The 18,290-nt window shown below is 36.2% G+C and overlaps 1 protein-coding gene across 2 annotated transcripts in view; it reads left to right on the top strand.

Annotated features, from left to right (window-relative positions):
* The window catches only part of LOC123865971, a 124,044-nt gene that overhangs the window by 84,839 nt on the left and 20,915 nt on the right, over window positions 1-18,290 (top strand). The window contains exon 1 of one of the 2 annotated variants that reach the window (XM_045907230.1): window positions 11,368-11,470. The exons of the other annotated variant lie outside the window; for it this stretch is intronic. Coding sequence (XP_045763186.1) covers window positions 11,434-11,470 — 37 coding nt within the window. The 5' untranslated portion in view covers window positions 11,368-11,433. Of the gene's footprint in view, window positions 1-11,367; window positions 11,471-18,290 lie in introns of those variants that run through there. 2 annotated transcript variants of the gene reach the window in all.

Below are 18,290 nucleotides of genomic sequence, written 5' to 3'. Positions count from 1 at the left end.
CAAAAACTCTCGGCCAATATCTACCTGTCTGTTACCTTTTCACGGCCCCTCCCTTAACCGATTTTGATCACAGGTACAGAAATGAATTGCAACCCAGTAGGTATGCTACTTCTATCCCGGCAAATCAATGAGTTCCCATGAAATTTTCAAAGCCTAACTAGGTACATCCACGTGGACCAAGTTGTGGGGGTTTGCTGGTTGATACTCGCAACTTGGTCTAGTTACCCGGTTTTTTAGAAAAAGGGCAGCATCTATCGATTTCAGTCTACTTCTTGACCATTAAATGTTTGAGATTTTCATCACTGTATCCCAAAGAGCATTAATTTAATTAGTATCTGACAAAGAGTTAAAATAATAAGTAATTCAGTGTAATTAACAAAGTATTCACTTCACTGCCCTAATTTCACCGATTAACCGCACTAAACCCACTCGCTCCGTTTGTTCCAGTTGATTGATCCCGCTCCATTAAATATTTGATCAGATTTCAGCTTTGTATCTTTGTGCGAAGTGATTTCGGGCTGAACTCGGCTGAACTGGGCTGAACTCAGGAGTATAATGTCCATGTGCATTCATAAGTAGGTACCTGTTCTAAGTTGATAGCACATTATGAAACGGTACGCAGCGCCGCACGTGCCCAAAAGCTTAATTTTAGGGTTCCGTACATCCGAATGAAATACGAAATTCTCATAGAATCACTTGTGTGTCAGTCTGAATGTTTGTTTGCTGTCACAGCTTTACTGGATTGATTGTGTTGGAATTGGGTACACATAAGAAATTCTATTCACTCAATACGGATTCACTGAGTACTTTTAAAATAATTTTACTTAGAAATCCTTCAATAGATTCAAAATAAATGTCAAATGAGCTATCGTTTAGTGTTAGACACTGAGTTAGCTAATCCGTAGGTTGAACCGCTTATTGCTCTTTTTAACCCCCGACCCAAAAAGAGGGGTGTTATAAGATTGAGGTGTGTATCTGTGTATTTGTGTATCTTTCCGTGGCATCGTAGCTCCTAAACTAATGAACCGATTTTAATTTAGTTTTTTTGGCGGGTTAGCGCTCATAAAGCTTATAAAAGTAGCATAGCGCTAACCGACGCGGAGGTTATGTGCGAACAGCACTACGCACCTCATTGCCTGAACACAAAGTGAAATAGTACACCAGTCTAGATAAAAGAACAAAGGATATGACGAGCTAAAGAGCATAAAGTAACAGTGTGGTGAATTTTCGAGTTTCGTAAAATTTAAATCCTACCCAAATTAGAGGACCGACAAAAATATTCTTACATGGGGATTTTCCTGTCCGAGAAAGATCTCGTCAATTTGGACGTGAAAAATTAAACGTACCCTTGTCAAAAACCTTGGAAGAAATTATTTTTAAACGAAGAAGTAATCTGAAATGCGTCGAGTCTACCGGGGACCCAAGAGCTGGTAGCTACCTTAGACAAAGAATAGTTTGGCTATTCAAAGGTCGCCAGCATCTTGGGTACAAATGCCTTTTGATGAGATTTTACATTTAATTTAATTTATTTTACTTTTCATTTAATTATTTACTCTTAATTTAGGGTTAAGTTTATTTTTTAGATTAATTTAAAATATTGTTATTTTGAAATTACCTTTTAATTAATTATTATTTATTGTAAAATACTAATAAAATATATTTAACGCTACTATTTAACCCCCGACAGCAAAAAAGGGGTGTTATAAGTTTGATGTGCGTATCTGTTTATCTGTCTGTGGTATCGTAGCTCCTAAACTAATGAACCGATTTTTTTTTTTTTTTTAATGGTGGCTTGATCGAGAGTATTCTTAGCTACAATCGAAGAAAATCAGTTCAGCCGTTTGAAAGTTATCCACTCTTTTCTATTTATAGTAACCTTCACTTATCGGGAGTGTTATAAATTTTTAATTTACACTTGTAATGTTGGTCGTTTGTAATTGTAGATGCGGCATATTGTACAGAGGACGACCACCCTGGTGCAGTGGTAAGTCCCGTGGTATTATAAGCGGGAAGTCCCAGGTGCGAGTCCCGTTTAGGAATTTTTAATTTCTAAATGGTCTGGTCTGGAGGGAGCCTATGGCTGTGGCTAGTTACCTCCATGCTGCCAAGCGAATTAACTTTCCAGTACGATGCCGTATCCGATAAAGCGCTTAATAAAAACTGCTATAGCCCTTCTTCTTAGCTTTAATTTCTTTCGGGCTACAACGCTTTTTGCACCTAAATGGATTGTAGTCCAAAAGGAAGTAAAAATTCAGTTTGGTCAGAAATCAAGGAAAATCGCAATTAAAGTTTGTCCATTTCAGTAATAGTTTCACTAATAACATTATTTGCCTTATTTGACCCTTCAAATAGTGCTTCTAATGCAGCACTTATCAAACTTCAATACATTTGAAACTGTGTCGTAAACTGTGCACAGAAACTCAAACTAAACAGACATAATGCTGTCGCAGTGTTTGCGGATGGAAAACAAAACAGACACAAAGCTTGCGTGTTAAAGTTAGCGATATTATGATTCCGATACGAAGTTATATCGTACAATGCACAACATGGCTTTGTAACCGACAATTTTGTCGATCAAAACGATTATTGCTAATTGTTGATTATTCAAGTCCTAAGGATTTGTAGATAAGATTATGGACTAAGAGCCAGTGCGTGTTTCTCTGCGTATTGTCCTAGGGAGGAACGATCAGCAACTATGAAGTTTGGATCATGGTGGCTTTGGGATATAACTGAATAAAGGTTTAAAAAATCAAAGAATACCTGTTTTTTTTTATATTTTCTTCGAAATTAGGCACTACGGTAGAACACACATAAATACAAACCTACATACATACATAGACTGCTACAATCATAACCCATCCTTTTGGCTTTGCCGTAGTCGCGTAAAAAATACTCCCAACCTCTGTGTCAAGATAATGACAATACCTATCTACCCCCTTTCAATTAGTACAAGCTTTAATTAGGATCCTAATTAGCAATCAAAGGCTTATCAAGTCATCGAGACACTATCGTAGTCATTAGCGGATCCCATTTTTTAAGCACAAAGGGATAATGGGGTGACGTGTGCGTTTTGAGTACCTTCTTATGTATCTTCTATGATAATGATGCTATGACATCATGTTTGGTGCTAGTTGCATTATATGCCTTTATGAGGCCTTTAATGATGATACCAGCTGCATTTAATGTGATATAGATATTAGCTATGTATATATGATATATATATACATGGTAATTGGTACCTAAGCATTATTCTTAACTATCCAGTGTGGTATTTTAACCAGCAAAAACCTGTTCGCAAAAAATCTTTAATGTGACATAGGTACGATTTTCAGATTTTTCAGTCTGTTAGTGGGCTATCTCATGAACTGAAATAGATAGAGACCTGAAATTTTCACAGAATGTGTCTTTCTATTGTCGCACTTGACCGTTTTTTTTTTTCTGCTCCAAGGAACTGCAAAGTTAAGTATTTTCTTTTCCTTTCCTTTTGAATTACGGAACCCTGAAAAAGCTACTTTTATTCACAGTTTTTAGGGTTCCGTACCTCAAAAAAAAACGTAAACGTTCCGTAAAAAATGGAACCCTAATTAATCACTTTGTTGTCTGTCTGTCTGTCAAGAAACCTATAGGGTACTTCCCGTTGACCTAAAATCATGAAAGGTAGGTAGGTAGGTCTTATAGCACAAGTACCTACAGGAATAAATCTGAAAACCCCGAATTTGTGGTTACATCATTTAAAAAAAATTAAAATGTGTATCAATTTTCAAAATTAGATAACTATACCAAGTGGGGTATCATATGAAAGGACTTTACCTATAAATACATCCTAAAACAGATTTTTACTTATTTTTATGTAAGTATAATAGTTTTTAATTTATCGTGCAAAATGTTGGAAAAAACACCCGAGTCCGGAACCCTCAGTGCGCGAGTTTGACTCGCACTTGGCCGGTTTTTTAATGAAAAGAGCATTGCTCATTTAAGTCTTCGAGTCAATTATTTAGCTGAAAGCGTATTGAAAAGGTGGGATTGTAACGTGTTATACATTTTTAACGAAGTGCTCGTCGATAAGGCCCGTATCGAAGCAAACAATGGAATTGGTACGTTCCTACTTCGGCGCCTTTTGGAATTGGAAAAAAGGAAACTCTGATAACGATAGCGCTAAAAAGGTTACGAGTAACACGAGAATAAAGATTTGGAGAGTTATTTTTTTATTCAATGACAAGTTGTTACTACGATCTCATCTAATTCAAACTCAAACCATATGTATTCACTATACACTGTTCGTTGACCCAAAACCAAACATGCAACTAAAAATTCAATTAAAGTATTTTTAACCCCCGACCCAGATAGAGGGGTGTTATAAGTTTGACGTGTGTATCTGTGTATTTGTCTGTGGCATCGTAGCTCCTAAACTAATGAACCGATTTTAATTTAGTTTTTTGTTTGAAAGGTGGCTTGATCGAGAGTGTTCTTAGTTATAATCCAAGAAAATTATCAGCTCTTTTCTAGTTACTGTAACCTTCACTTGTCGGGGGTGTTATAAATTTTTAATTTACACTTGTTCAATGACAAGTTCTTACTACGATCACATCTAATTCAGACTCAAACCATTTATTTATTCACTATACACTGTTCATTGACCCAAAACCAAACATGCAACTATAAATTCAATTAAATTATTTTTGAAAAGTCAACAATCTATTCGTTGTTCGTAACCTAAATATCAGAGGAATAATTGGTTGTTAAATCACTCACTTAAAAAATAAAGTTAAAAATAAATGTACAAGACACCACTGCAATGTACAAACTCTTAACAAACGTACAAATGTCAAAAAAACTACTGTAATGTTACTCTCGTACAGTAACCATATCCCACACTATTAAGAAAAAGTTGAAAAAACTTTATCAGGGCATAACAGTTAGTCACGGTGTCTAACGCTAACCCTGCAACTGACTGTACACCGCAGGACAAATAAAATGTGCAATTTGTTTTTTTTTTTCTTTAATAGACAGCTTTTATCATCCCGACGTAGAGGGCAGACGCAAATCTATCAAAATGTCTTATAGAAAGAGATTATTTGCATCTTTAAGATGGACTGAAAATACCCTGCCAAAATCAATGGGACCAACGGGATATAAAGAAAAATATTACTGAAAGAATTTACGTGAACTACGTCATAACATGAACTGACTAAAGCTAATATAGGTAATCAATATAAATGCCAATGGAAGTTTTGGAAGGAATTTATAAAAATTAAAGTTGTTTCAAGTGTTCTCAATTCATATAAAATATAATGATATATAATATTCAAAAAAAATATTTTGGTAAAAGAATCTTACATAGAACATAGAAATTGGGACCAGTAAGTGACTAGTAGGTATTACGACTAGTACTTGTGGCAGGCGGCCCCGCACTTCCATAACATCTGTTACAATTGAAATAAATAAGTAGTTTCTAATAGTGTGTGTATATTTTTTGGCCTGCAGTGTATTCAGCGAATCTACGACCGGAGCTCGACCGTGTATATGTGTAGATCAAGAAAGCGTAACAGAACGAGTTTATAGTGCTAAACAATCGAGCACTTTTTTATGTTAGTGCTTGGTTAGTGTAGCTGCTACTATTTAAAAATTACACTGTGGAACTGACTAAATTATTACCCGGCGTGGTGGACTATGGCCTAAGTTCTTCTCATTCTGAGAGGAGAACTGTGCTTAGTAGTAGACCAGCGACGGCTTCAAATGATGATGATGATGATAATAAAGATCACGTGGACTTACGTCGACTAACCACGTGAGTACAGCTGGAAACTTGTACATATCATACTAATATGATAAAGAAAGTTTGTGTGTATGTATGTGTGTATGTGTATATGTGTATGTGTGTATGTTTGTTACTCTTTCACGCAAACACTGTTGAACGAATTTAGCTATGAATGGATATAGATAATATCCTAGATTAGCACATAGGCTACTTTTTAATCCAGAAAATCAGAGTTCCAACGAACTCGAAGTCGCGGGCATCAGCTAGTTGATTATAAGGATGAATTTTGTAGAACTGATCTCGAATACAACCATGTCCAAAATCAAAATATGCGTATGTTTATTTATTACTATTTTATTTATTTAACGACTAAACATTCTAAAATGTTAATTGAAACAGTAAATTTATGCAATGTGCCCTAAGCATATTTTACTACAACACACAAAATGATTAATTTGCGTGCTAAAATCAACTAAAATCAATGAGTTTGCGTCAAATAACGTAGACTGAATTGAATGGTAGTTTTATATAATGCGATAGACCTTACTACAATAGCTAATCCTGCTGAGAAAATTGATCAAATGATCAAGTAATTCATATGATAGCCGAAAATTAGTTGAAATGCCCAATGGAATTTCTGAAAATCTTTTCTCTGTGGGAGTTTAAGTTATATAAATGTTTTTGTTTTACAATATAAGCTTACGCTTGGCTGCAGTCACACCAAATATGAGATGATACAGCCTGAAGTGGACCGCGCCTGTTCAGAGGCGTATCGTATTCGCAGATTGTATCAATCAATCAGTTTCTTATTTTATTGAGATACCACTGCATATAATAAAATAATAATTATGTAAAACTTCGAATTGCTCAGCGGGCGATAGAGTTGGTACTATGACCCCAAATTTTAGCAATTTTTTTTGTATGTCATAATGATTCATAAGCCCACAATGGCACCTAACGGGTTGATCCGCCATATTGGTACTTAAAGTGGAACAATATCAGACCCATCGCAAATTTAATAACAATCCGTCAGTACACACAATAGCGTAACAAATTGACAACCAAATGGTTTGACTATAAAGGTACAAAGTAACATGGTGAGGAAAAGCGATATGAAACTACTCGGATCTGTAAGAAAAGGATTATTCTTTGCCGTTCTGAAGACTGAAGATTTAAACAACAACAGACCAATAACCACATTGATGTAGGAGAATTCCACCCCTTTAATTTGTTCTATGGTATCCGCCATACTTGAATGTAGCACAAGTGTAAATTAAAAATTTATAACACCCCCGACAAGTGAAGGTTACAGTAACTAGAAAAGCGCTGATAATTTTCAAACGGCTGAACTGATATTCTCGATCAAGCCACCTTTCAAAAAAAAAAAAAAAAAAATCGGTTCATTAGTTTAAGAGCTAGGATGCCACAGACAAATACACAAATACACATCTCAAACTTATAACACCCCTCTTTTTGTGTCGGGGGTTAAAAACAGGCACAAAACCCTATTTATCGTCTTGGGATTAGGACCTGCGCAAGCATCATGACCTCATCATCGTCAACTGATAGACATCCACTGTTGGACATATAGGTCTCTTGTAGGGACTTCCGCGATGTTGCGCCGCCTGAATCCAGCGGCTCCCTGCGACTCGTTTGATATTGAAGTACCTACCTAGAATAGACTCAAGTATTTTTGGTTATAAATAATTTAAGCGCAAGACACACCGACGGAGTGCAGTGGCAGCGAGGCTGTGTGTGTTTTCATTAACTTAAACTCAACTTTTTTACTTTGATATACTGTTGAAATCATTGATTTTTAAGCGACATTTTATTCATTCTGAGGTTGGAATAGATGTACTGAAAATTGAAAAAAATTATTGACAACACGAGGCTTACTTAAAATAAATAAAGCTTAGTTTTGTTATCAAGAAAAACTTATTTTGACTCTGCTGGTGTGCTTTGTGCCTAAAAGTTAGATAAAACCATGAGAATAAACATACCATTTTATGAACATCCTTTTCCTAAATTGCAGAAAATACACCGAAAGAAAAATTGTTTTCATTTTCCGTCTAAAATAAATTCTGTAATATGTTTAGAGCAAAGACCCACTTACTAAAATTAATCAACCTCCATTTTAGTATTCACAACATAAAAAATAAAATAAAAATCAGTACGTAGATATAGGTCAGCGTGCTGGTGCACCGAATAAAAAGAGACAAAATAAAGAAAAAACCGCGCGGCTAACACTATAAACTATTCAAAACGTTTTTACCACTGACTTCCAAAACAAAAAACCCGCGCCGCAGTATATGGATGACCGTAATTTAACTAGAACCACATTGATATTATAGAAAACTCAAAGATATACATACAGTTTCTTAGAATTATTAAAAAACCAGTAAAGTTCGAGTCGGAATCACACACTAAGGGTTCCGTATAAGATAACGTCATGTAAATTTTAATTTGCAAAGTAGTCATTTTAAAATTCCTGTTCTTTTACGCAATTTATGAAAATTTCAACTCTCTACCTATTACGGTGCACGAGATAGGTACAGCCCGCTGACAGACAGATGGACAGACAGACGGGCGGGCAGCGAAAGCTTAGTAACAGAGTCTCTATTACTAAGCCTCCGCTACTAGTACTACCTACTACTCTAATAGGTTGCTTACCATTTGGGTAAGGAACCCTATGAGATACAGCCCGCTGACAGACGGACGGATGGTCAGACGGACAGGCGGATAGACAGATGGACGGACAGTGGAGGCTACTACTCTAGTTACGGAATAAACTTCTCTCTGTTACGTAATGTCATACAAATGACAGAGACGAAAATCTCAGTAAACGTAAACCATTTTGAGACACCCCGCTATACTAACTTCTTTCCGTGGGTAGAGTATAGTAATAGGGCCCCGTTGGTAGCTTTGAGGTACGGAACCTAACTAATCTTCTGTTACAAAGCTAGATTGTCTATTATCTAGGGTTTCGTATATCAATGCTAGGGCCGCAAAAACCCTTTACTCAGCACTGTCAGTCCTCGTCTAATTTATTATCCCGCCCTTGGTTTTGCCTCATTTCCCAGCGACACTGTTGTGTCAAATATAAACCGAGATTATCATTTTTATTAGCCGTAAAAAATCAGAATATCTCGCCAATTCTATAAGCCTCAATAGCTCAACGGTTATAGGAGTGGATTGAATTCTGAAAGGTCGGCGGTTCAAACCCCAGCCGTTGCACTATTGTCGTACCCACTCCTAGCACAAGCTTTACGCTTAGTTGGAGGGGAAAGGGGAATGTTAGTCATGATTAAAATGGCTAATATACTTAAAAAAAAAAATCTGTCTTACTAGTTTCTTGCCGCCTATAAGGGATTTAATACAAAACCTTAGAACTAATAATAATAATGTCCACGCAGATGAAGCTGCGGGCATAAGTTAGTTTTAATAAGCTCCGCCTACCGCGGTAAGTTGTGCATGGTCCGTTTGTAGGGTTCCGTGCCTCAAAAGTAAAAAACGGAACCCTAAAAGGATCGCTTTGTCGTCTGTCTGTCTGTCTGCGTGTCTGTCAAGAAAACCTATAGGTTTTGGCAGGTTTTTAAGCTTTATTTACATTTCCTTAGATAATGTTATTCGTAGTTTTAAACAAAAACAAGCAACAAACATAACTGTTGCGACATGCATGGCAATCCTGCATACATTACAATTATTATCGCCTCTTATAAATAATCGGTTGGGTGATCAGAAGGGACGTCGTTGAGGCGTAACGGAACGGAAGCGATAAGTCGCCGGACGTCCGCGTGTTCCGTATGGTTAACATTCCTGTGGTGAACTTGGGCTGTAGTAAGCTTATTGTGTGTTATTCTTATTAATAAAGGTGATGTAATGAGACTTTTTTAACCCCCGACCCAAAAAGAGGGGTGTTATAAGTTGGACGTGTGTATCTGTCTGTGGCATCGTAGCTCCTAAACTAATGAACCGATTTTAATTTAGTTTTTTTGTTTGAAAGCGTGGCTTGATCGAGAGTGTTTTTAGCTATAATCCAAGAAAATCGGTTCAGCCGTTTGAAAGTTATTAGCTCTTTTCTAGTTACTGTAACCTTCACTTGTCGGGGGTGTTATTTATAATATTTTTAACTATAAAGATAAAAGTTAGCCCTTGATGGCAAACTCACCTGGTAATAAGTCATGATGCAATCTGCTGGAAGCGGACTAACCTGGAAGGGGCATACCAGTTTTCATTAAACTCATACTCCTTTGGTTTCTACGCGGAAACGTACCAGAATGTTAAATCGCTTAGCGGTACGGCTTTGCCAGTAGGGTGGTACTAGTGGTAGTCACGGCCGAAACCTCCCAGACCAGATGAGAAAAAAATATATAAAATTCCTAACCCCTGCCGAGAATCAAATCCGGTACCTCCCACATTGAACAATTGAACAGCGCAACCGCCCAGTTTCTTGCTGGTTCTTCTCGGTAGGTACGGCATTCCGAACCAGTGGTAAGTTATTTGATGATTCAAAACCACTTGTAAAAGTTTCTTTGAATAAAAATTTAGGCTATTCTATTCCACTAATAAGACCATAGTGTATACCACTGCGCCAGGGAGGTCGTCAAAATGGCAGTCAAGGGCTAACAGTATTATGTGTATCTGAATAAAAAAAAAAAAAAAAGATTCGTGCTCATTAGTGAGCCGGGAATGGGTTGATCATGATGATACTTTTACTATTTGTAAGTAAAAGAGACACACATCTTACTTGTATGATAGCAACGAATCGCTGGAACAAAAGGACATCGCTCCGGCCGTGAGCGGCGATAAATATTAATTAAGCATAATTTTATATATCGCGCCTCATTGACAGGAGACATCCGCTCGCTCCTTTATTTTTGTTTCGGCTATCGCTGGACTCTATACAATAGCTATCAGGGATTTTGTTGTGAATAAATAAATTCTTTGTCTTTTACTTTTTGGCAATAGTACCTTTTTAGCGATTCAACTCTCAAGTTTTCTCCACTTACATCAATAAGCCTTTACGATCCTAAATGGTTATTTGTTACATCTTTCTATTGCCAAATTTGATAAAAATAATGCGGTAACGCGATCCTCCAGATATTGTAAAACATTGCTACTAGAGTTTACCCCTGATTCTGTAACCATTAATTAGCATTGTCTTCTTGATCACCATTGTATAAGATTCTCTGCAATCTCCACAGTTTTTTTTTTGCATTTTTCTCCCAAATTGTGTATTTGCCTGTCTTATTCCACACAATATCTGATCCAATGGTTTTTAGTCTACCTTTTTAGTTAAGGCCTCCACCTGTTTATTATTATCTTTAATCCTTAAAATAAGACAAATATGCCCTAAATGCCTTTTAAAGAACTAAAAAAATTATGTTTTCGACTGTAAAAATTTAAATCTAAAGATTTGTCATGGAAAAAGTCCGATTTTTTTAAATAAAAAATTGACAACACGTTCTAAAATCGCTTTTGCATATCAAAATATTCCACAAACTTCCCCTATAGTGAAAAAAACAAGTGTAATACCCAAGACCGACTTCCGATACGGTTCGGTGGTGCCGGACGGCAGTTGCAGTGTCGGTTAGTGCGTGCCACGGGTTCGAACCCCACACACGTTGTGCGGAGTCTACTTGGTGTAGTGTAGTGTAGTGTTCAGTGTGCTGGAAATGTGGTGGTTGGTTAAGATGACCGTGTTTTTGCATTGTGAGTTTTCGGAGCATTATTCTTTATTTTTTAGGAATTTTAGTTTTGCAAGAACTTTGTTTTTTGAGTTGAGAACAAATTTTATTGTTGTTATTTGTTTCATCATCATCATTACATCACCGGCTCACTACTGAGCACGCCGGTACCGGCGCATTCGGCTAGCATGGTGGACTATGGCTAAACCCTTCTCATTCTGAGAACGGACCCGTTTTAGTGGGCCAGCGATGGTTTCAGATGTTGATGATGCATGGTCTTCCTAGGTATATGGTCATTCAATAACTATACTTATGTTAGCTTTCTGTTAGCAAAAGGAAAAGCCCTGAAAAAGTGCCTATGCTGAAATATTTGAAAAATAAGTTTGCACTTGTAAATTCTATTTGCAAAACTTCAAGCTTATCTGAGTATTTATTCATCCAAGGCTTATCTATCTAGATATAGATCTAGTGGTATAGTATATACATTATACATTTTGAAAACGAACACGTCATATTGGCTCTGTGTCAATTGTCACGTTAAAAGAACGATTTTAGCCGTAATTTTGACATGACAGTTGACACATATAGCAAATATGGCGAGTGCGTTCTCAAAATGTATGCATTATACAAAATGTAGGTACAATACATGACATTTTTATCGATAAAACGATAATCTAATATTCTCTGTGGCTTATTTCCCTGAAAACTTTAAACCGCGAAGACATGCAATTGCCTCGCAATTGTAAGCGGTGAAAAAATATCGTATTCAAACGTCACTATTAATAGTTACGATGTGAACTATAAGTTTTACCGTTTATAACACACGATAAATATATCGCATGAGCTTGTTAAATTTTATAGAATTGAAAAAGTTCCTTATAGATAGTATCTGTAGTATCTGATAGACTGTAAAAAATAAATTTTGAGAGTTTCACTCAAAACTTTAAAAAACTAACGTCCTTCTATCTCAAATCTTTGCAAAGGCTGGTTGCTGTGTTACAAATCAGGAGTTTGAAGATAATATTATTTATCATGCCGTTTCAGTAAAACTTAACAAATTACACGGAATATTTTCAGATACATTAAACTTGCTCAGGACTTATTTCTTCTTATTTTTTTTTCACTTAATCTATACTAACATTATATATATGACAATATGTGTTTGCTTGTCAGTCTGTCTTTCTATCTGTCTATCTATTACCTTTTCACGACCGTCCTTTTTACCATTTGTGACGAGATTCGGTACAGAGATAGCTTGCATTCGAGACGGAAATGGGCTTCTTTTTACCACAAAAATTAAAGAGTTCCTGCGAGATTTTTAAAAACCTAAATCCACGCAGATGAAGTCGCTCGCATATAAGCTAGGTATAGAAGACAAATCATTTTAGAATTTTTAAGTCGTTAAAACCTGTCAAACATAAAATGAACAAGTCTCGCCACTAGCTAAATTAAATAACAGTAAACAAGATAGGTATCAGGGAAATTGCAATATCGTATCGCAGCCTGTAAACAACTATAAAAGCATCACTTCGGCGCTAATACTAGGCATCAGTTTGACACTAAAAGCTGCTGTCAAAATGCCTTGACAGTTAAATGATGAAGACTGTTGTTTGTGACGATGTCCATTCGATACGTTAATAATGGGAGGGTTCAATGGCCACTGGATGTAGTGAATAAATCGATTTTGATGTTAGTCTGTCAACTGGCGTGATATATGGGTGTTTAGTGATAGTGGTAATTATGCGGGTGCACTGTCATCTTGTTTGTTGGTTTGTTATCTAGGTGTATTGTATTTAAGAGGGCTCTCTCCGTCACTCGCTTCATACAAACGTAGTTCCAATTTCATTTGAATATTAAGCAACCAAAGTCCATGAAATTTTGCAGATTTAGAAACTAATATCTATGTCTGTGGTTTTCCAGATTTCTGTTAAAATATTCGGTTTCAAAGTTACGCGGTCTTAAAAATTAACATACAAATCTTTGAGCCCCTGTAATTTTAAAACTACATATTTTTAGAATAATCTAAAACACCACAGACACAGATATTAGTTTCTAGAATATGTCTGCAAAATTACATGGACTTTGGTTGCTTAATATTCAAATGAAATTGGAACTACGATTGTATGAAGCGAGTGACGGAGAGAGCCCTGTTAAATACCTATCTATTGAAGCATAGCAGGTTCACTATAATTGTAGTGGATAACTTTTTCAACGCGAAATAAGAAGTTATCTACACTTCGAGTTTAGTTTTCTTGGTTACAATTCTAATGAACTCTATTTATTTCATTTTTTGTTGGTTTATTGGTGTGCTTTTAAAAAAAACTATTTGGATTTGAAACAAAAAGTTTGGATGAAAAAATTTATCCACGCGAATGAAGTACCTAGCGGGTATCAGCTATTGATTAATATTCGCAAACAATACTTATTTGTATGCAAGAAAAGCTTTGATCCGGGACTAACGGGTAAAGATAAGTACTCGCAAGTTATTGTTTACTGATTGATGGACGGACGGAAGAAGTCACTATGTTAATATGTAAAGCGATGACCGTTCTTATATTGATCAATAGATAATTGCCAACGCCTGTATTTGAGTAGTTTTAGGACCTTTCCTTACGGTTCTCATTATTCTCTACATACAAACCTAGTTTGGTTCTCAATTGAATATTAACCAATAAAATTCAATGTAATTTTGCAGAAATGTTTAATGTAATTATAACATGAACCATTTTCTTTAAACTGTTCAAAGTGAATTTAATATAACTCCACCTTTTCTTTCTTTTCCTTTTAATCAAAAGCAAATTATAACTTCATATTATGCTAGTAACTTTCAATAAAGTCGCTGCATTTTTAAAGCTTCCAAGGGAACATCCGCCCTGCTGATTCTTGTTTTATAATCAGCGTTAGCAAAATAAAAGTAGCAGATTAAAATAATAAACTGGACCTTGGACTTAAAAAAAATTCTTTGAACTTCTTAAGACAAACTTAGATACAATTCTGAGCAACACCTTCGTCATTGTAAACCGATAGACGTTTACAGCTAGATATAAGTCTCTTGTACAGACTTCTACCTACCACGGTCTCGCGCCGCCTGAATCCAGCGGCTCCGTAAAAAAGAAAATATTTAGCCGGTGCGGCGATGGGTTGAGACAATGTACGGTGAAGTGTCTTTATCATTTGTTGTGTTTATTTTCCTTCAACTTCTCAACTGAAAATAATACTGAGTTATGTTCTTGGATAATATAAGTATAACTCAAATTTTAATTCTTGAGTAGTATAAGTATAACTTTAAAGTTAAGAAGGAATTAAGATGCATTTTAGCGGAAAAATTCGCCCAAAATCCGTGGGTAAATGTGGAGCGCCGCAAAATAATTGAATTCCAAATTCCAGACGCGTCTCACCGCTGAGCCGCGTGTACGTAATTCCTGCAAAAATGATAAATCATTGTCACCTAAATCTGTGTCCAAAACGGAATATGCCTTAAGAAATTTGTCATTTTTTTCCTCGTGTTATCCCACGTAAAAAATTTATGTGGACACAATATTATGTTTTATTTATGTCTCATCAACCTAAATGAATGTAAAATTCCATCTAAGTAAATATAATAATATAAAAGTACAAATTAAAAATTTATAACACCCCCGACAATTAGTGAAGGTTACAATAGAAAAAAGCTGATAACTTTCAAACGGCTCAACCGATTTTCTTGGATATAGCTAAGAACACTCTCGATCAAGCCACCTTTCAAACAAAAAAACTAAATTCAAATCGGTTCATTAGTTTAGGAGCTACGATGCCACTGAAAGATACACAGATACACACGTCAAACTTATAACACCCCTCTTTTTGGGTTAAACAAACATCATCCTTTTAAGAACAACATTCGAGTTCCAAGAAAGTATTTAAAATGACATAAATATTCAGGCGAATGATGACGGGCAAGGGGGAAACTTTCGGAGGAGCACTTAAACATTCAGCAGCAGTGACGCTGAGCGTAGTGACTTTTTAACATGGAGCATGGAGCCACTTTCCTTACTTTCTTACAAGTTTAATTTTAGCTTCTATTTCTATACTAATATTATAAAGAGGAAACCTTTGTATTTTTGTATGTTTGTATTGAATAGGCTCAAAAACTACTGGACCGATTTCAAAATTTCTTTTACCATTAATTACCTAGAGGGATTCTTTCGAAACCGTATAGGCTATATTTTATCCCGGAAAATAGAAAAAATAAATGTCCACCCGTGCGAAGCCGGGGCGGGTCGCTAGTCTTTAATAAATTCATACCACGAGTAGAAGTAGCATTCCAACTACACAATCAGTAATTTTGCAGAAACTACATAGGTGTGAATACCTACTCAGGTAGGTATACCATTTTCTGAAAAACAAAACAAGCCGAAGTTTTCAGCTCCTTCTTGAGCTCGAGCAAAGACGCAAAAAACAAAGAACTTTGAAAATGCACGTCTTAATGCCAAGGCAAGATATCCCTTTGTCTAGTTTCTAGCCATGTAACACGAAACCGCAGTAAAGCTTCTTCCACATGAATGACCTACACTCTAGTTGAAGCATATTGTGACTATTGCTACGATTTTGTCGCTTCGGTAGATTAAAAACTACATTTTGTTTACAAATTTCTAGATCCAATCTAGATTCAAGTCTCAATTAGTCAAAAGTTACCTACCGTATGAATCGTACCGAACTCCAAGAGGTCCAAATGTCCCGACTTGTTGTAGGCACTACTTGTAACCAAAACTGTAGGCTTGGTTGGAGGAGAAAAGGAAATCTTCGTCAAAACATTGCTAATATTCTTTAATGACTAAAAAAATACAAAGTTCCTTTTCATATGAATACCTACCGATTTGTTCAGATATAAAACGTAGTTTGTTTTGGTTTAGAAATTATGTTATTTAATTATTAATTCTAAAACCTCTTTTAGTGGGTATTAAATTTGTTAAGGAATCCTAAATGCAAAATCCTCAAAGCTCTACCATGATTATCTCAATCAGTTAATCTTTATGTATGTAAATAGATTTCATAGAGTATGTTTTTTTATAAATAAAAATAGTGTGCAAACGAGCAGGTGGGTCACCTGCTGTTAAGTGATTACCGCCGCCCATGAACATTTGCAGTACCAGAGGAACCACGAATGCGTTGCCAGCCTTTCGGGAATTTTTGGACCACCCCTTGAATAACCCCATGTTGTAATCTAATGGAAACACCGCAGAAGGGATTTGATTCTATAGATTGCATGTGCGTGGAAAAAAGGATATGGCACAACTGGCGGTTGAGGTGCACCATGCACCCAGGTGGTAAGGGTGAAATTGCTTGCGGTGGCGTGCAGTGCAGTTATACGTAGTAGATACTTACCTTACCATGACTTTATAGGTTCCCCTATTTAGGTTTGGAATCCTCGTAGCTTTAGTTTTAAGTTAACGTAATTAATTATCACCACTACATCATTGCTTAACAATCAGAAAGTGTACAATAGTACCCGATTTGAATAAATGACTTTGACTCTGACTTTATTTTATGTGATATTATGTAAGTGTGGCCGTGGCTTAAGACGTGCGTTCACGCTCTGATGCACCCACACAAAGTTCTTATAATGAACAGGATGAGCGCTGGCACGAGCCGTTTTTTTTGGATTTACTATGTTGGTGCGAGTGTGGCACGAATTATAATAATATGACTTGAGTAGTTATAATAAATATTATATTATATTTCGTAATAGAAAATAGCAATTTATTTTTGACCACAGCTTGAATAAAACAGTCTCACTAGATGATATCTACAACTTCATCCGCGAGCATTTTGATTACTGTACAAAAATCGTAGGATCTCTTTGATTTATCAGGGATAAAAAATAGCTTATGGCCTTCTCCAGGATAGAACTATATCTGCAGCTAATTGGTGATGGGCCGTGAATAGCAGGCAGACAGACACAACTCGCATTTATAATATTAGTAGGTATGTAAGTATGGATTAGTTATAGGTAAACTTTGCGTGCCTCACTACCTTAGGTAGTTACTTATAAGTGCTGAAAAACATCCACAGACAGACTTACTTTCACATTTTATATTATGCTTTTTTTTCTAAGCAGCTGTCTAGCAATATGGTGTCTTCACACATTGCACACAACATTAACGAAGCGGAACGCGCACGCGTCGTTCCACATCACGATTTAAGGTCTTAAGATCCTCCATCTCATTCTCTCATACCAGCATATCAGTACGAGTAAGGGAGATAAAGAATATTTTTTTCTTTTAAAACACCGTACTGTGCATATGAATTGTTTTTGCTGTCTCTTTAAAACTACAAAGCGTAGCACCCTTTGATCCTCATGTCTGATAGTTTTTTTTTTTGTGAATTTAAGGTGCTTTTTGTAGATGTTTAAGGCACGTGCCCAGTAGTCAGGTTGTTAAATTATTTTGGGTCATTTGATCTTTGAGAGCGTTTTGATTTTGAGGTCTGAAAGCGGACCTCAAAATTATTTATCAGCGAACTAGATGATACCTGCGAATGTGTTCACGTGGATGTAGGTTTTTTTAAAAATCATTGTACTGGGAATCAAATAAATAGGTTTTTATTTTCAGAGTTCCTTACCCGAAAGGTGCTAAGTGGACACTAAGTATTACTAAGCCTCCGCTGTCGATCCGTCTGTATGTCAGCGGGCTATAATCGCATGAAGCGTAATGGGTTGACAGTTGAAATTTTCACACATCGACTCATAGTGTATTTCTACCTATATTTCTGTTACCTCTATAACTACAAATAATGAAAAATCAGGATGGTGAATTACAAAATGGTCGCCATGCAAATTGAACGGTACGAAAACCTTCGTGTGCCAC

Source organism: Maniola jurtina, chromosome 6, assembly GCF_905333055.1.
Source record: "Maniola jurtina chromosome 6, ilManJurt1.1, whole genome shotgun sequence".
In the NCBI taxonomy this organism is placed as follows: domain Eukaryota; kingdom Metazoa; phylum Arthropoda; class Insecta; order Lepidoptera; family Nymphalidae; genus Maniola; species Maniola jurtina.
The sequence above is the reverse complement of the archived record's forward strand: the minus strand, read 5'-3'. Positions and strand labels throughout refer to the sequence as shown.